This window comes from Telmatherina bonti, assembly GCF_933228915.1.
Source record: "Telmatherina bonti genome assembly, chromosome: 11".
In the NCBI taxonomy this organism is placed as follows: Eukaryota; Metazoa; Chordata; class Actinopteri; order Atheriniformes; family Telmatherinidae; genus Telmatherina; species Telmatherina bonti.
The window spans coordinates 25,715,549-25,735,717 of record NC_136629.1 but is presented as its reverse complement, the minus strand read 5'-3'; the positions used below and the strand labels follow the sequence as shown (position 1 = coordinate 25,735,717).

Below are 20,169 nucleotides of genomic sequence, written 5' to 3'. Positions count from 1 at the left end.
TTACATCTGTAAGATGGTCAGCATCCCCTACACATGCACACACGCACATACACAGAGGGTGAGGCACCTGTGAATGACTAGGAACAGCAGACAGACGAGCAGACTTTGGAGTATCTCTGTAAATACGTAATTAGATATTAGTGACATCATCATGCGATACTGAAATCAGTTCCTCATGGAAACTAAATACTTTTGACGCTCCATTTGTGAAACAGGATCGTTTCAATCTCCAAATTTGTTGGGCAGTCCCCCAGGATGTGTACTTTTTTTCCCTTTTGTCCACCAGGTGGCCACAGACTCCTTTCTATGTTTTCAGCCGGCTCCAGGGAGGCGTTCCCATACGCGCAGAGGCAGGATCAGAATCCCAATCCCGTCGCCACATCAGGGAGAAGGGAGGACGTGATCTTAGATCAAGAATAAGGGCAAATTCCTCCCTCTGAAATCAGCCATCAGAGGGCTGCGATAGTTCTTCCATCAGTTATAAAGTTAAAAATAAAAGTTCAAATAAAACAGGTGGGGTGTTGGAGGGGGTGTTAGGTGTGGTGGCAGCTGCGAGCCCCATGCGAGCCTTACTCTGGGATCAAACTAACGTTCTGCATGATGACGATGGGAGTTGAGGAAACTCCGCTGTTGCTTGGAGAAATGCCACTGAGGGTCCAGGAGGAAGGAGGCGGACCTCTCTGTGCCCTCAGGACTCACAGCTCTCAACAGTGACGCAAGCGCAAGCTTGCGAGTCATTCGGCCACACAAACACGCACACACATTCACAAGGTCTCTTTATCTCTTCAGTCGCTGTTTCACTTCTACATCCAATCTCCTCCCTGGTGCCAGTGTCCCTGCAAATCCACATCCTTAGATGACGTTGTCAAACAGCTGCATGGACTGCATGATGTTCTCGTCCTGGACAAAGACAAGAGGCAGGGCGGTTGGTGCTCGTGTGGAAAATAAATGGTTCAAACCAGTGAGGATTAAAATAAAAGTTTTACAGTTAACTCGGGAGTAACAATACAATGATACATCAAGTCAATCATCAAGAAGTCAATAGCATCAATCCAAACTGATAATAAAGATCAAACCTTTGTGAGATTTACTGAAGAAAGAACATTGTATCGTTGCTCAACAAACATTTCTCAATTTGGAAAAATGCTGACATCCAGAAGTTGCTATGTGACGATAATAAAGTCAGACTGTACCACCTTAGTAACAACTACGGTAAGTAATAACTTAGTTATTATGTTAAACCAGCAGTATTCTGTGTGAGGCTTTGAAAAGGAATAAGATTTACAGTATGTCATGCTTTAGTTTATATAAATGGAAATGTAGTCTGTCAGTTTTCTATTACAGGAACATTTTAAAGCTTATAATGTAACACAGTCTGTTTGCTAAAAAATCATTTTTTTCATCTTAATGCCTGATTGAGCTCAGAAGTAAAACTATGTGTGGATATTTTAGTTTTTTATTGTGATTTGATATGAATTTAAGTGATTGCATCAAATCAGCTTTTGATACATTGATGACTGACTCAACTAAATCTCGATTTTATTGTGGCAGAATATGTGATGTCAGCAAACATTGAATCAATCTAATATTGTATTATGATCTAACTTGTGTTTGACACGCCTACTGTTAACTATATTCTGTATTCTTGTTAAAGGTTAGTGAAGAGAAAGCATGTGTTTGTTATTTAGTAGTGAAACTGCTACCCCACTGTTAATTTTTCCATTAAAAATGTTCCCCTTGTTCTCTGTTTTGCAAAGCAGTTGCCCCCTTTTCTTTTCCAGATCAAGTCTTACACATCATCCACACATCCAACAGTCTCTGTGGATCTAAACAGCAACTACAAATGGATTCCCAAAAGAAATGCGGCACATTTCACTTGCAAAACAGACGTGTAGACGGGGCCTAAATAATCCACCAGCTCCTGCGAAACTTGCTAATTAAATCGACATGAGTTTGTTTATGTTTGCAGAAACAGATGCAAAACCGTTGTAAACATTTCTTCAGGTGCAGTTATTAATGAAAATCTTTCCATGACAGAGGGAGGCTAGGTGTTTCCCATGGCATTCAGTCTTTATGCTACACTAAGCTAATTGTCTCCCGGTTCTCGTTGCATGCTTAATGTGGCTGGAATGCAAATAAGCAACAAAAACCTACAAGCGTCGTCGAATATTCCTGTAGTGCCTGAAACTCATAAAGCTTTCCTGACATACCTTTTTACATGACTCGATGAACTCATCTATGGTGACCACTCCATCTTGATTCTGGTCCATTTTCTGGAAGAAAACAGCAGGCATGTTCACTAAAGAACCGTTTCTGTGGGTTGACACAGTTATGCAGTGAAAGCTTATAAGACTGCAAAGACTGCTGAGTTGGACCTGGAAGAAGCTCTCCACGTGTTCTCTTGGAGCGTCGTCCTGCATGGTGGGGTACGTGTATTTCCCCATCATGTCATATATGGATGTCATGATGTCCAGCATCTCCTGCCAGTAGCAGAGCAAAAAGAATTGGTTATTAACTGGTGTGGTGTATATTCTCCCTCATTGTTCTCTTAAATTTATGCTTGTTTTTCAGACACTTGAGCTGAGTTGAAGTGTTCCTGGATCAGCTCAGTAACAGATTACCAAAATCTCCACAAGAGCTCATCATACATGGACATGGCCCTGAATCAAACCAGCTTATGTCAGTGTAATGTCTGCATGTGTGTGTGTTACCTCTTTGGTGATGCAGCCGTCCTTGTTTAGGTCATAAAGGTTGAATGCCCAGTTTAGCCTGTCATTAACGGTCCCTCTCAGGATGATAGACAAGCCAAATACAAAGTCCTGAGATAACAGGGAAAATGTTCAAGCATCGCTTCGTTTCCGGCACAGGAAATAAAATCAAACAGTTGTGACTGCTTTTTCTCTCTGGGTAGACGTAACATTTTCATGTGGATACAGCTGTTCTGCTAAGATTCAGAGGGCAGGTATGTGTTTTTATCCATTTATTAGAGGTTGATGAAAAAACAGAGCTCACCTCAAAACTAACGGAGCCGTTCTTGTTTGTGTCGAAGGCTTCAAACAGGAAATGTGCATACATACTGGAATCTGCAAAAGGTAGACACTTCCAGTAACCCATGAGCCCTTTGAACGTTGAGGATTAGCAGTGGCCTAAATATAGACTAATTTCAACTACAACTGGAGGCAAGTGGTTAACATTTCATCAACCTAAATATCATGAAATGAAAAATGACTTTGCCTTTGCGGTGCACGTATTACAGCGCACCATTATAATGAGTTAATTACGGTATATTCATTCATTGTGGTGATAAAAACTCTCACACTATTTTTTTTTTTTTTAAACCAAAGATTAAATACAGACAGAAGTATTGTTGTTAATGCAGATATTTACAGACAGGTGTTTGCACATCTCAGTGTTTGAGGGGGAGCTCACCTCCCTGAGGGAAGAACTGGGAGTAAATGTTCTTAAAATTCTCCTCATTCACCACTCCACTTGGACACTCCTGGGACAAAAAAGAAAGGTAATTGAGAGAGGTCATTAATTCCCATCGAGCCAAGAACATAAAAAAGAACAGCAGACACTTCACCCTGGACCAAATTGATACGGCTTTAGACTCCCATTAGGATGTACACCAACCACATTTCTAAGATTTATTGATCATTTAGTGTGTGTTTCATCTTTTGGTAAACTAGACCTACATTTTTGAAGCCCCTGTAGAGGACTTGCAACTCTTTTTTGGTGAACTTGGTCTGCTCCTGCAGCTTGTCCATGCTTTCAGGGCGATGGCACACCGTGGATAACTCAAAGTCATCTTCCACGCTGTCTGTGTGGAACAGAAGAGATTAGTTAGCAGCTGTCAGATGGATGACACCCTCCTCACGCCAAGAGTGGCCACAACCTCATCTGGATAATTTACCAGATTTATTAAACTATTGCTGAAATGACTAAGCGCAGCTTTTGCAGTGCTTGAAAGTTGGTGAACCTTTTAAAATGCCCCATGCCTTTAGATATATGAAGTTAACGTAACTAACATTATCATATTTTCACAAGTCCAAAAAGCAGACAAAGAGAACTCAATTAAACAAAAAGTTATTCTTGGCATTTATTTATCAAAGACCTGAAACTTTCCGAATGAACATGCAATCATGAGAAACAGCAGTGAGTTTGACCTTATGTTAGAAATTGGAGTCAGGTATTTTCATTTAGTGGGATAACGGGGAGGTTTGATTGGGAGCCGTTTTTAATTTAATGAGCCGACCACCTCTGAAACTCTTCACCATATTTGTTCATAGAAGTGCAGTCAAAGGAAGTTTCTTCAAACCTCAGAAGGAGTTGTTGACAGTCCTCAGGTTGGAGAAAGTTACATAAACTGTCTCTAAAAAAATCTGAACTTTACTAATTAGGGGAAGAAATCTAACAAGCAAAGACCCCTCTGAAAGGAAGGTGCTGTGGAGAAATACCGCAACACCTGGTCTTCAGGAGGATCCATATCATATGAGACATGCTGACAAAATGTAATGTGGACAGAGTATTTAAAAAATAACTTTTTTGTTGTTCAAATGAGGAAAATCATTTTTATTTATTTCCATCATTAGACCTTTCCCCACTGTAACTTAGAAGAAGTAGCTATTGCACCTTGATTAGAGGCCATCGTTTTGTTTTGGCCTTACTGACCTGTAGCTTCTCCTTTAGTTTGCTTTGTAATGTCCAACGCTGTTATCACTTCTCTGATTTCACAATGCTGACACAAAACTGTACTCAAAGGCATAAACTGCTAAGGTGTTGCACCCTCTCTGTATAACCTGAAGTAAGGAGACATCTGTTTGGTCGATTATTTCTTTCCCGTGACAGCACTGCTGCAGAATAAATCCTAAACTATTTGAAAACCTGTTAATTTCTCTCTTCAAGGCATTTCCAGAACAGTTTATTCCACTTCTGACTCTTGTTTGTTGTCATTTATCAGATTAGATGATTGAGGTCTGTGGAATCAAGACATTGTGGCAAAGAAACAATGTATTAATATTTTAACAAAGAGGCACCCCAGTAGCATGTGGAAGAATGACACACAGCCACAACAGCCTGACACCTCCACCTCATTCTGGCCCCCAGTCTGGTCACACACTGCTGTAGGATGGCATCTTAGTCAGCTACCCTCCCTGGCTTAACCAAACAGAGAAGATTTGGATCTAACTCTGCTGCTTATCTAGCCCTTCAGTTTGGTTACTGAATTGACCTGCAAGAGAGGAGAATGCGTAAGTGCACTAAAATTTGGCTGCCTTTGGTCCCAGTGAAGGTCCTGTTAATTTGCTTGCTGGTTTATTGTCAAGGTTTACTGGTGCATTTAACAGAAGCACATTGCACTTGTGCTTTTTATGCTGACAAGTGAAAAACAATCTGCTATTAAGTAAAGTTTATTTGGTCAAGCAGAAGCCCATCATGGCAGCATGACAAGGGTACTTTTAAAGGGAAATGTCAGTGTCTCTTAATGAACTGAACCTGCAGAGTGAAGCGTGATGAGAAATTACTCCCATGAAAATGTTGTAATAGGAGGCGAAGTCAACAGTTAAACTGAAGAACCACCATTACAGACAAAGTAGCTCCTCCAAGCTGATGTGCAAAACTGGAATTATTTGAGTTCCAATGATTGCAGCACAGGAATGTCACACCAAATACTATAACCAGGAGGAGACATTTGCAACTCAGATGATATGTGATATATGGGGTCATTTTCCCAGTAAGCAAATGCTTAAGTGCAACATCTGTTTAATACGGCTCTCTTAAGGACTTGCATACATGTCGTTGAAAGGTTCACAAAATTTCCAACACTTCCAGCAGTGATATCCTTTGTTTACTAAGTGTTTTATTTAATTAATTTTATATATATATATATATATATATATATATATATATATATATATATATATATATATATATATATATATATATATATATATATATATATATATATATATGTGTGTATAATTACTAGTTTCCTTATCAGCAATTTTTAAACACCTTTGTTTTAATAAGTGCCTAATATAGAGAAAAGCACAAAAGGGACATGTCAGACTCACACTCAAAAGAAACTTAGAAGAAACATAAAGGGAAGAAGGAAACGAGAAGTTTTACCAACATTTTAAAAGTTTTTAGGAAAGTCGCAGACTGATATATTTCACTTCCCTTTCTCATACCACCTGTGTGTAAAGTTAGCACACCTCTGCACTTACATTATAACTTAACTTCATACTCTCACTCTGTTACACACACACACACACACACACACACACACACACACACACGTCCCACTATCAAATACCACACAAATGTAGAGTCCAGAAGGTTTTTGTGGATTTTTTTTTTCCCAACGTTAACACTGAATGTTTAAATAAGCGCGTCCACACAGATGTCTGCGTGAATCTTCTCAGTCCACCACAGAGGCTGGAGGAAGGAAGCAGAGATGTATAGAGAGTGAAGGAGCACTTGCTTTGCGTGATTGAGGGGGCAGTCGAGGGCTTGCAGCACGGCAGCAACTTGAGGAATCGCTGCTTTATGGTTTTTTTACTTTGGCTGGTGGAGGGATTACCTGCAATCGCCAACCATAGCACATGGGTTAGATACACACATGCGCGCACACACAAGTCTGTGATTTACTTCACAGGCACATACCTGCAAAACACACAACATGCAACAGACAGAGGCAACAATAAAGTACTTTATGTCTCTACTTTATGTCATGTCTTTTATGCAAACAGGTATCTGCCTGCTGGCTTGGCTGAGCGAAGGGAGACCACCGGTACTTCAAATGAGTATGTCACACAGCGTGACACTGTTGCTGTTTTCTTACTTCTGCTTCGCGTTCCGCAATGAGTTTACTTATTAACATAGTTTCCCGATTCAAATGACACTCACACAGCGACGCATTACTGTAAATGCACTGCAGAGCTAATAACAGACAGTGCAAATTACAAACTTTCCACATTCACGTCAAACTTGATAACGTAAAGCTTTTGGCAGTAAATAATGATGCAGAGCACCACATTCTGCAACCCCCACCCATCATGTGGCACCAGCTCATCTCAAAGCACACGGTTTCCCGCACTGATGATCAAAACCACTGCATAGACACGATCTTATACATAAACCCAGTTATGTGTTCCTGCCTCTAAGTTTCCATGGCAACCATCCTTTCACCCCTTTTAGGAGGACCCCAGCAGTCTGAGGGATGAAGGCCATTATGAGGTGAAAACCCAACAGAACCGCTGCACCTCCACTGACAACATAACCTCTGATGTGTCATCTCGTTGTCTCTGTGCTCTGCGGGGCCTCGGGGGGCCGTGAGTCTCCTGACCTGTGGCTCTGGCATTATTTGCTCCAGAGTAGGAGGAGCACATTGTCCAGTGCATTCCAGATTCATCCATCCAGCTGTCTAGCAGGCCCAACTCCATGCCCAAGGGTCTGTAAACGAGCAAGTAATTTATCTTCTCCCGCACGAACCAAACAACTGACCACAATGCAAAAAAATCAATATAATGTACTTTAAAAATTTAACAGAATAAGTCTGAAGTAATGCACGGGAGATTGTTACACCACAAATAAATCTTCCCTGCAACATGTCACTTCCATACCTTCAGAAAGCTTTAAAACAGATGGTCAGGTTGATTCATTGACTACTTTTTGAACAGAGGACATCTAACTCTTAAATGAAATATTAAGAATTTATTACACTTTATAAATTCATAGTAGTTTTTTTTAAGGCTATCTAACATTGGTCTCTATGCCCAAATATGCTCTGAAGGTTTGATACAGACATATCAAAAGCAACAATAATGACAGAAAAAAAGAAAAAGCTTTTTCTTCTGGATTTTTACTGCCTCTGCATGAAGCCGCAAGCTTGAAATGCTTATAAAGACCATAAAAGCTGACTCTCCTGGAAACTGTCAGTCATTATGTGCTTGTTTTAGGACTGAGATGCCTTTTCCTCCATCAGTGTCTCCCAGCCCTCTCTCCATCTGTTTCTATCTCTGTACTTTATGGTGTGGTGTTGACATTTCATACTTGTTTTCATACTTATCTATCTGTCTATCTATCTTCTGGTCTTTTAAACAGTTCAGTTACTTCTGTCTTTTTTTTTTGGGGGGTGGGAGTGGAGTGGCACTAACAATGACATCAAGATTTCTTTCATTCTCAACAGACTAAAGATGATTTCTTTCTGTGCGCTGTGCTGTTTTGTGGCATTAGAATGCTGCTAGCATTCAGCAAGCACTATGGTGATTATGCAATTGCAGCTCAGTAGCGTTCCCCTCTGGGTAATGCTGACAGTCCATTATGGCTTTTCAGAAAACAAAACATAAAACAATGCAAAAAAAAAAAAAAAAAAAGAATTTTTCTTTTTTAACTTTTAAATTCTATACATTTCCTGTGTGTTTGGTGTGAGCATTATCTTGGCAAAGTTGCAGACACTTTGAGCTTCCTTAACCAAAAGATACCAAAGATTTTATTTGTCCATTTCCAGGCTTTCTCTGGTGGTTTGTGGTTGAACCATGTTATACTAACTATAGTTCTGTTTTCACGGCCAACTTATCACCTTCGACCAGTTTATAGAAGCACTAAATATTTCTTTCAGCACATGTGATTGTACATGTTAACAACCTCATTAGACTTTAACATTGGTCATAGAGCTGGACTTTTTATTGCAAGTTTTATGTTGTACTGCTCCGTCACCATGGACAGCTGTATATGTGGGTTTTATCTGCCTTCAAGTGAGTCTTTACAGTGTTTCATGCAGCTAAAGATGACTACTTTGCATGTTGAAGAATGATGCCAAATGTATATCATCTGCATTGAAATAGAATAACAAGGATTCCTGACAGAGTGTCAGCATGTAAAGAGTTGGAGGTGAGAATGTTTTGTGTTGGTTTCTAAATTGCAAAACTGCCAAAAATAATAAAAACTGCCTTCTCTATGCATGAGCTCAGACAGCCATGATGACACCTCCAGGGTTGCATTTTTAGAGTTTGGTAAAGCTTCCTCTGGAAACACAGAGGCAAAGCTGTTCATGATGAGAAAACTGATTCATAAGCACGTCTTTGTTTAATTAAAAATGACAAGTTATGTCCATAGGTGGTAAAATAAATTATAGACAAACCCCAGAATGAATTCTGTACTACAGTAAGGTATACGATGGAGAGACAAAGCTACAGTGCACAGTTATCTTCAAACCTCATACAGAACCACTCACACATGCACAAACTGCACAGAACAAGGGGCACGACAAACATGACAGCTATGGAGTGAAGAAATTGGACCAGCATGTTTAACTCTGATAAACACTGTAACCCACATAAATGCTGAGGTAGGCACCTCCTCTCCCCAGCTAAATGTGTTCGCTCCCCTACCATGTTAAATATTTTGATGAACTCGATGCTTTTCTTACTTGCTTTCTTAACATTTCTCTTACCTGCCACAGAGAGGTCGATAAGCCCCAGAAAGTGCATCAGTTTGAGGGAGCTGCAGACCACCAGGAGGATACCCACAGTCTGCAGCCCCTCCACCTCCCACTTGTCTTGGAAGAACAGATGCATCCTTTCCTCCTTCTTCTCCCTCTGTTCCTGTCAACAAAAATCTTTCTCCTGCCTTGGGGCGACCGTGTTCCCACGCCCCCCCCCCCCCCCCACCTCCCTCAGTTTCCAAGCAGGAATGCACTGCCTTCGTCGCTTCTGTCTTTCATCTCAGTCTCCGTCTATGTGCCGGTGTTTGGCCATCCTAACTCCGCACAGCTCCCCACCCGCTTTCTTCTCTGAAGGTAGATTGTTATTCTCCTCGTTTCCTCTCCCGGAGCAGTAACTGTGTGGCAGCAGGAATGTCGACTTGCTACTCCACCCCCGCCTCCACCGGGTCTGTCAAAGGTAGTTTAAGTTCCAGGCGAGGTCCGGACAATTCACTCTGTGTCCTGGCAGGTTGGTGGCAATTTTCTGACTCTCTCTGGTTTTCCAGCTACAGACTCTCAAACTCTCTCCACTCTCTGTCTTTTCTCGCCTTACCTCCGTCACTCTACTACTGGGTCCCTCCCATGCTTAATTGGGTCAGTGAAGGGAGGAAAAAATGTAAGGATGAGACATTTAAGAAGCATGACAGAACTTGTAGTGACACGGGGAAACAAAAAGGGTAAAATGACTGAATGACTTGGGAAATTAGGTAGAAATAGACACTGGGGAAAAAGGGGGTGGAGGCAAAACAGTAGTTAAAGCCAGAGAAGAAAGCTAACTGGGAGAAAGACAGACAACATCCAAAAACAAGCTAGAGATCAAAAAGGTAGCAGGAAGAATGAAGGACAAATTTAGGAGAAGAAGCGGTGAATATCACAAAGGAGAAGGTAAACTGATGAAAAGGAAGCAGAAGCATCTGACCCAGTAGCTTCTGTGGACAAACTCACAGATGTGGCAACCTCCCCTGAGTGTAAAGTCGACACATCTGCACACACAAACACACAGCCTGGAGGTGAAATCTGACTATAAGGTTTAATACATATGCCGTCCGGCATAGTGCGAAAGGTTTCAGTGGGGATGAGATATACTGCTGTCCCATCTGGCACACTGACATAAACACAATCTTTAAAGTAAACTAGAAATAGAGAAAGAAAATAAACTGAATCGAGGATTATTGGTTGAATTAGGTTTTGACTAGGCTGTAGCAATCAGAAGAAAATTATGACTAATGTTGGCTGCTTCACTTATTAACAAGTACATTAAAAATAACAGTATAAAACCCACTTAGCCTTAGAACATAAAAAGTGGGATTTGATTGGACAATCCAATGATTATTTAATACAGAAATAACACAGAGTCATATGTGTTGCATTTGAAATTCAGCCATACAATATTACTATATTAGCCTCTTCTGGTCTAATTTCCATAAATACAATCCCTGAAAGTTTTCAATGCAGTTTTTGAATTTAAAGGAAAAGAAAACATGTGTCTGAATGGCGAAAGTCAATTTTTTTTATTATTGTTTTTTTTTTTTTTTTTTTTCATTATAAGGACCATAATCACACAGATCACAGATAATCTAGTTAATTCTTTAATAATTGCTTGAGGAAAAATGATTGACCTCATTGCATTGCATTTATTTCTCAAACACCTTCTGTCACTTTTTATTGTTTATTTGATCAACAAAAGCAACAAAATGTTTCCATATTCTGCACTGTAAAATGTAACTAGTTAGATTTACTCACAAAAACAAAAAACTCATTTGGCTCATAAAAGCTTTTATTAGCTTGAATGACTCAATACAATTAACTAGAATAGTTTTAGTTTGTTGAACTTTTATAGCATTCATAAATATGATTTGCTATAAGTAGATGAGGTTTTGGAAAAAAACCTAATGTGATAAATTCCACATAAATTAAAAAAGAGACGCGTCAAATTAACTTGGTTTTATTTTCAACATGTATGATGATTTTAAGTTAAGCTTACAAAAACTAACAAATAGTTATTCTTGCTTTGCAGCAGGAAGTTAGGGTCGGCCAGGTTTTGCTACAACTAATATCCGAGCACAGACGTCTCCGTCACAGTGCAGCAGTTGCCTGGATAATTGTTATTAAACACAGTGACCAGTAAATGGAAAGCATTCACATGACACTGCAAGCATTAAATAAAAATCTTTATTTTCATCATTATCTAACAGGCAAACTATATCTTTAGATCTAAATACCGAAACCAGAAACATTTCTCGTCTGTTTGACTTAGAACTGGTTTTCTTATTTGTGGAGATTTGGAGTTAGATATATCGTCAAGGGTAACATGGGATGATGCACACACACAAATATATATATGTACATCTTTTATTAAACAATATATTATTCCCAAATAACACAAAACTAGAAAATGAAAGGAAACTAAATAAGAGAAATATTTGAACATTTTAGCTTAAATGATTACAAAAAGGACATGAAAATGGAGTTTCTTTCTGACTTCTGATCTTTCAGAATTCTTTCACCTTTTTGTGTCAATTGAATTTTTTATCTACCAACTACATAGAATAAAAGAAAATGTTATTTCAAAAGGTGCACAGTAATTTGAACTACTGCAGCGCTTTAGTGAGTTATCTGTGATATCCTCCACCAAGGAGGTTATGTTTTTTTTTTTTTGTTTTTTTTTTTTACCAGCGTTTATCTGTTTGTTTATCTGTTTGTTTGTTTTTGTTCAAGATAACTTAAAAAGTCATGGACGGATTTTCATGAAATTTTCAGGAGTTGTTGGAAATATGAAAAGAAGAAAATGATTTAATTTTAGTGATGATTCAGATCGTCTGTATCCAGGAATTTTTTAACTGTGGCCTTTGGCAGAGGTTTGCGCTTTCCGAGTGTGTTTCCAGTTTGTTATTAACACAACTTAAAGAACACTGTAGGAAACTCTGATGCCCCACAATCAGCATTTTCATGTTCTTATCTTATCTACATTGATTCAGCTTTCGGATGGTAATTTATTTAACATTTTGTCTTCCAAAGTTTGTACGATTCAATAAAAGATCTGTCTTACCAACAACTATGTTGCAATCAAACTATAGCCACTAGATATATTCCAGTAATACCAGATTTGACATTTTACTCTGTTTGCAGAAAATAGCACCAGGAATCCTGTTTACTTATCTGAAACTTCAGCTTACTCCTCATAATGGCAGCTAAGCTGCAAGCATGAAAACATTTGTTATTCTTGATCTACTATGAACTTGTTCCCCCAAAAACTGAAAGTGAAATCATTTGAAGGTTCAGTTTTCTGCAATAAAACCAGTTATATTAAGGTAGCTTCTTTAGTCTTTGTGTATGAACATGTCAGGGCAGAGGCAGACTGAGAGGAGCTGGGAGACTGAGACAAAAGTAAAGGTGCAGTCACCATCTTGAGTGAATCTGACTGTTGTGTGATTAATGAGCCACAGAGTCAAACTGAGACCTTGACTTGCAGCAGTGATGCTGAGGCGACATGACAGCTCGGTGAGGACAACAATCTACATTCACTCGGAGATGGACTCATGCAGTTTGCTGCACGAAATGATAACATGTGGTGCAGTCAAAGATCACAGTCAGTGTAAAAACCTGGGAGTAGTGGCCATTGGTCACTATCCTCACTTTAATATTGCCAATAAGCGCCATTACACATGTAAACTGAGATGACAAGTAAAAACATTACTGAGAAAAATGTTACCCTACCGCTGGTTCTATAAAATCACATTATCCCATAATTTAAACATATTAATAGAGATCATGAATTAAAGACATCATATAAATACCAACTACAGCAACATATGCAGGTCAGTAAACTCACAGTGGGGTCAGAAATGAAAGTCAGTGTGCTTAAGACAAATCACCAGCTATTGTTCTCTCTCAGACCTGCTTAAAAATATACTGTAGAAGCAGAGACAGGCAATGTTATTCTTTTTTTATTGTTTATCTCAGGATCATGAGATAAATTAATGCCATGATCATGAGAAAACAGTGTTACAAAAACCATAAAATAAGATGATATTAGGTATGCAGTCAATTTTAGAAAAATGTACCCACATGGTTAACGTATGGTTTAACAATCATTCATCACTTCAATGGACACATTGCTCAGATTATTGTCTTTAGAAAAAAACTTAAACATTTTAGAACCCTGAATTGACACAACTACATTTTGGATATGTGGTAAAACATCCTGCTTGTATATTTTTGTGTGAGACTGTGTTTATTATGCATTTATTCACTCTGTATTAATAAATTTAATGGAAGGAGACTTAAAAACTGTAATTAGGACAAGAAGCTGTTTACTGGGGTAAATCAGGTCACGTTTTTCATTATTTTATACATACAAAATTATTTTAACAACCAAAAGAGATGTCATCTGCTAAGCATTATCAGTTCATGTACACAGAATGCAAGTTTAAGGTACTTTCACTCCAACTTCAGCTTCAGTCCAAGAAGCTATCCCATCTTTATCCTTGAGGGGCACCCAGAGTATGAAAAGCACTACTCTACCTTCCTCATTTTACAGCTCTGACCATGCACAGCAGATCTGTGCTTCAAACCCAGCAATGCCGACTATGCAGGAAGTTCTATCGTGTTATGAAAATTGGGTAAATAAGAAAATCTTCTTGAATATCTCCACATGACAGCTGCCATTTCAGTGTTAATCTAGCATGAGTCTTGTGCAATCTGTTGCCAGCTGAGTGAAAGTGTTGCTCTATTTGCTTGGAAGCTGAAAGTCTGTGTGATATAATTAGCCAGCCAGTGGTGATCCTACAAAAGTGCTTCCAGAAAAGTTCCTCAGATGTTCCTTCTCATGCTCCCTCCCTTTTCCCTTATCTAAAAGGTTGTGTGGGGGCAGCCAGGTTCCTTTGAAATAAGAAATCACCAGCTTATTTTAGCCTAAACTGTTTATGGCTCATGCACATGAGGAAGTGATGGCTTAAAGACATCCCAAAGGATGTTATGATTTTAATATGATCTTGGACATTCACTTACCGACACAAAATTTAATCTATCGTAGATGTTGACACTCTCACACAAGTGCACGTACACACTCAGGCTTTAATAAAAATGTTAGGTTAATCAGTCTTAGTTGATTAGTCTCTGTGAGGCATATTTTGCCTGAAGCCAGACACACCATGTAATTGAAATGCCTCCATATTTAGACATCTACCTGGGCAATTATTTCTCTCAAAACTGATTAAAATGTCTAACAGAGAGAAAGGGGGGAATGTGTGTATGAGTGTGTGTGTGTGTGTGTGTGTGTGTGTGTGTATGTGTGTGTGTGTGTGTGTGATAGCATGCAGCGAAGGAGACACAGAGGAGGTCATTGACAAATGGTGCTCAAAATTGGCTGGTGTGTTTTCAATTAGATAAGTGAAATAAGAAATCCATTTGCATAGATCATTAGCTTTTGAGGATATTTTTAATACAGCAATGTGGGACAAAGAAAAAGAAGAAGAAAAACAGACGGATTTGCAATAAGACGGAGCTTTTACAGCACAAACTACAGAGGGCTGCAAATGAACAGAGAAAAAGATGAAATGGGTTTTCTGTTTTGCGGAATCAAGATTCAGTAGTTATATATATATATATATATATATATATATATATATATATATATATATATATATATATATATATATATATATACATTTTTCTCTTCAATATCAATTTCAATAAATTTAATCAACAGTTGATCATTAAATTACAACATTTTAGTTGACAGAGCAAAACACATGGACAGAAAATCTAAAACAGGCTGCACTGATGCTGACAGAACTGAAGCTTGGCATTTTGACCCTCCCCAACTTCATGTGGCTGTCATTAACTTGTCCACCTGTAGAGGGCAGTGTTGTGTAAGGCATTTGATCTGCAATTCTAATAAAAATATGCTGTTAACTCTGTGCTGTGCTGTCCCTTTCTTCACTACTGAGCTTCATTTCAATTCAGCGCCAGGGACCAGTCCAACCGCGGGAGAGTTATGAAAGATCATGAGGCACTCATAATTTCCAAGGGCAACATGTGCACAAATGCAATGCTTGAAATTATGGTAACGCGCATGGTTTCTGACATATCTTTGAATATCTAAAGCAGAGCCCACCATACAGTGTGAAAGTTCACTGAGAACCTTTTTTTTTTTTACTGACACCCAGATGCTTTTCATGCTTTTCCCTTCACATCCTGTGTTTCTGAGTGGTATGAAGCAGTCAATGTAAATCGGATTTGCATCACTCACAACAATCTTCTAAACCTGTTTCCATCAAATCATAAACACTCTTCTCTGCTGTTTCCTGCCAGGAGCCAAATCAGAAAAACATCCTGAGCGGGTCGATACTACATTAAAATAAATAAATAAATAAAACATTGCAGTGTTGAAGATAGCTGCTCTCTCAGCCCTCTAAGGGGATGATTTCAGCTGTTGACTGATGTGGTTAGAAAAACTTTCGGCAAGGCTGTTACAGCTACTATATTACAGAGTAAACTAACTTTATTTTCAGACAAACAACAGAATATCATGTTGGAAAAACACTGGGAAAGCTCAATCAGCTTGCAGCAGTATGGGAAAGGTGTCTCAGCTTGTGATGTTAAGTCTTCATACATAAGCAGCGTACGAGCAACAGAGTCGGTAGCAACATGGTACCACTTGTAGCATTTATTCGTGGAAAAAGTCCCAGTCTGTTCAACATAACTGGTCAATTCTGATTAACCTTTCAGAAAAGTTCTTTTTAAATAACGTATGTTAAATAACAAACCTAAGGTATACCTGTTGTTCTACTTGTGTTTTGTGAAACACTAACCAGCCACAAATTAAAACTATCTTCTCATGCTACCAAAATCTCATTCTGCAGGGGCAGGAGACCCCTGGAAGTGTTATTTTATGTCTGGAATCAGGATGTTGGTAACGGATCCTTTCAGTCCTTTGGGTTTGGGAATGACAGCCGGCTGTTTCTGCAGCATCCCGATGCTGAGAAAACACACTTCACAACTTTTTTCCCCAGCTACACATCAGTAACTGGATTTAAATACGTATTGTGGTTGATAGAGCAAAGAAAACAGAGGATATTATCAAGGAAGTAAAGAGACAGAAAGAGAGAAAGTGACAGAACAAGAGATAAGACAAGAGGATCAACATCCAACTAGCTTTATTGTCTGGAAGGAATTCAGAGAAGAGGTGGAGAGCAGGACGGATGCTGAATTAGACTTCACTTTGGTGCCTGATTTAAAAAAAAAAAAAAGTCTATTGACTCCCCTAATGCCAGCTCCATGTAAACAAAACATTTAATAAATGATAAAATGCTCAGTTACTCCTTTAATCACCTCATTGTGGATGTGGCCCGAATGGAGACAGTCTTCCTGGCCCTCAGAAACTCATAAATTAAATTAATTAGTAAGTGTTTGGGTTTAAAGTACAACACAGAAGAAGTTGAAAATAATGACATACTCGATTGTTTCACATTTCCACACCTAAGTCTGATTATTAAATAAACTATTAAATTAATGTTGTTTTCCTCTCACTAATACTATTTGTTTGGCTTTTGTTTGTGTTAAAGAAAACACGTTTTAACACTAGAAAAGTTAATTTAACCTTGTTTAAATTTTGATGGAGGGGGAGCACAGACCTTACACAGACATTACAATCTCACAGACCACCACATCTATAAGAAACTTATTTATTTATTTTATCTCATCCTCTAATCATCTTCAAGTCACAACAGAAGTAATGCATGTTTCCACTAGAACAGGTTTATACTGGTAAATACTACTATGTGATTTAGGTCTACATGACGGCATAGCTGCTCTCTCTGTCCATGGCAGAGTTTTGCTCTAATACCAAGCTCAATGACACCTGTGCACACATAGAAGTGAACACACTTATGTTTTTTTATGTTGCTGACGTTACATCTCACCCTATTTCTCCATCGTGAATCTGAGAAATATATGAGAAAATATAGAAATGTAAATGAGGCTGAAGTGAGAATCACAATTTCGTCTCCTGGGCTTTGAAAGAGGAAACTAAGCAGTAAAACCTTCCTCTGGGTACCGTCGCCAGCAAAATGGTTCCATCCTAGTTTATCCCAACACAGTATCCAACCTATTGTAATTTTTCCACTTAAAATGCTAATAACTTAAAAAAAAAAAAAAAAAAAAAAAAAAAAAAAAAAGTATTTTATCATTTGTGCAGGGAGTTTGAAGTTTCCACTTTGATGGGTTTTGCTGGGTTGAGACCAAACAGCAACAAACTGACTGGTCAAAAATATTTGGACTTTTTGCCTTCATGGAAATATTACCTGTCTAAAGCCACTAAAGATGTGGGGGAAAAAATCAAATAATACTGGTAGCTTTTATTTCTGAACATTAGTGTGTCACATTCATGGGTTAAGATGCATACAGAAAAAGGTCTACATACAAGTGGCTAAGCTGAGTTAATGCAAATCCTTCAATTTCTACTAAGTTAGCATGGGATATTTTCAAGAGCAGGTGTGTCGGTGTGTGCATGAATTCATTAGTTTGCTCTCAATGTTATCATCTTTCTGCAGACATGAGTTAGAAGGACAGCAATGAAACATCAACAGCTTCTGTTCTTTTATCCACAGAGCACCTGCTATACTTATAGCCTTCCTCTTAAACACATGCACACACACAAACACAGAAGCACGCACACGCACATACGACTACTGTAATCAAATCAAGAGAAGCAGTGCCAGAAGAGAATGACTGACAGTGAATGAGGGCGAAAGAGAAATAGAGAAAAGCAGATAGAAGCAGGGAGAGAGGGATCGAGGGGAAAAGAGAGTTACGTATTAAGTATCCCCTGTCTGGCCCGCCGGTGTCCCAGGCTCTCATCTTCTAGCTGGCTAGCCAGCAGTGATAGGAAGAGCTCCAGACAAGGACAACAAGGACAGTCTCCTCCACACTCACCGCAGCTTTATTACTCTTTATAAAGTTTGCTATATTCAGAACACCTGTTGGCCAAACCACTAAAAGAGGCTGGTAGTTTTATACCTGTTGCTACTTTTAGCTTTCGCCAACACAGCAGGTTCTAGACTCATCAAACAACTCACGCTAATAAAAATCATAACCTTCAGGTGACATCATTTCTTTTCCATTAGGACCCGATACTGATGACTATAAGGTCCTGAGAGCCTCAGCGGGGGTGTGTGATGCAAAGCACACACACACATACACAGCATTCTCCCATTAGCTTGCCTATCTGCTGAAGGGCAGATAGGAATTGAGGGCAGATGGATGAGACTGTGTACATGGACACAAATGGTTCTTCCGCCAACCGCTAAGCCATTTACCTGCACTTATTCCTCTGCCTTACACTCTCCTTATACTTCCCTCACTCGCTCCTATACATGCATGTACATAACTTCACCCCCATGGTTTTGGAGGATATAAAATAAAAGGTTCCCATGCTGTGAATGTTTCAATTGATTTAAACATTCACACAAGTCTCTAGATGTCTATGTGCATGTCTGTCTGTCTCTACAAGTCTGTCAATAAAAGTCTTGCTCGTTTAAGCATGTTGTAAAGCTTTCCTTCTGGGTTGCACACATCTCACCTGGAGGGCATCCAGGAGGCATCTTACCTTTAAGGGTAAGACCCTGTACACTTCAGAGCAGAGAGCTCCAGTTTTAGCCCTCAAGGAACACATGCCTACAGATTTTAAGTAGTTTACTGCTTCAGCACACCTAACTGAAATGAATGAATCAATAAAAGGCTTGTGCGGAGGTTGACAACCACCTGTTGGGCTCATCCATTTTCCTTTGAAATAAGTGTGTTGGAGAAGGGACACATTGAGGACCTGAACTGGGCATCCCAGTTTAGGAGGAAACAAAATGTTGCTGATTATATTTTGTATTGTTATTTGTTCAGAAACTACAGTTTGTGAGACACAGCAAGGTGAGGATAGTAACGTACAGTACTGTGTAACTGTCTTGATCCACTTTACTTTTATTACTGGACTATTGTATATAATCATAGAAGCAGATAAAAGGTTCTTAGCCCAAAGGATAAAGTAGTGTGTGTGAGCATAACAGACAGCTCAAAAAACACATTAGTATATCTGCAAGACAGATAATGATTCCCATGTCGATTGGCACAAACTTCTTACTGTGGTGCCCACCGAGTTCCTAAAAAGAGTCTCATGATTTATTATTTAGTATTACTGCTACTCCACACCACAAGGTGATTTTGTAAAAAAGGCAACAAAGCACAGAGATATGTAAGTTTTCAGACGTCCATGTTGACATGAGGCGATGACACAGACATATAAACATATGCAGGATGTACAATACAATGTACTGTTGCTATGAAGGCACTTATTCACAGCTGTGTTACATCCTGGCCCTCATTACAGGGAGGAAAAAGAAGTGATGGGCATAAAAGAAAAACCTAATTAGATAAAGAAGCAGACCCTAAAGTAGCGTCTTTGCAAAATTAGAGAAAACATCCAGCGAAGACATGAGACAGGACCTGATGAATGCATCTGACCCTTCAGCTCCATCCTGTTCCCTGAGGCCTCATCAGAAATAGTCTCCAGGGCAGAATTGTGTCAAATTATACGAGAACTGGACAGAAAATCAGAGGTAGTTGCTTTTATGAACCTACAAAACTTCCCCAGTGCTCAGGCATCAAGATTATTGAGGCAGTGAGAGATCATC

The 20,169-nt window shown here is 39.1% G+C and overlaps 1 protein-coding gene across 6 annotated transcripts in view; it reads right to left on the bottom strand.

Moving 5' to 3' along the window:
* Positions 1-852: 852 nt before the first annotated feature.
* Positions 853-20,169, bottom strand: part of LOC306762828 (A-type potassium channel modulatory protein KCNIP2) — a gene marked incomplete at both ends in the record, with an annotated part of 103,484 nt that continues 84,167 nt past the window's right edge. For 2 of the 6 annotated variants that reach the window (XM_079249454.1, XM_079249453.1), the window contains 8 exons: positions 853-900; positions 2,211-2,273; positions 2,376-2,480; positions 2,712-2,819; positions 3,013-3,083; positions 3,430-3,499; positions 3,696-3,816; positions 6,478-6,580. In XM_079249454.1, coding sequence (XP_079105580.1) covers positions 853-900; positions 2,211-2,273; positions 2,376-2,480; positions 2,712-2,819; positions 3,013-3,083; positions 3,430-3,499; positions 3,696-3,816; positions 6,478-6,580 — 689 coding nt within the window. Of the gene's footprint in view, positions 901-2,210; positions 2,274-2,375; positions 2,481-2,711; positions 2,820-3,012; positions 3,084-3,429; positions 3,500-3,695; positions 3,821-6,477; positions 6,581-9,454; positions 9,579-20,169 lie in introns of those variants that run through there. The other 4 variants (XM_079249457.1, XM_079249456.1, XM_079249452.1 and 1 more) reach the window with 3 other exon arrangements.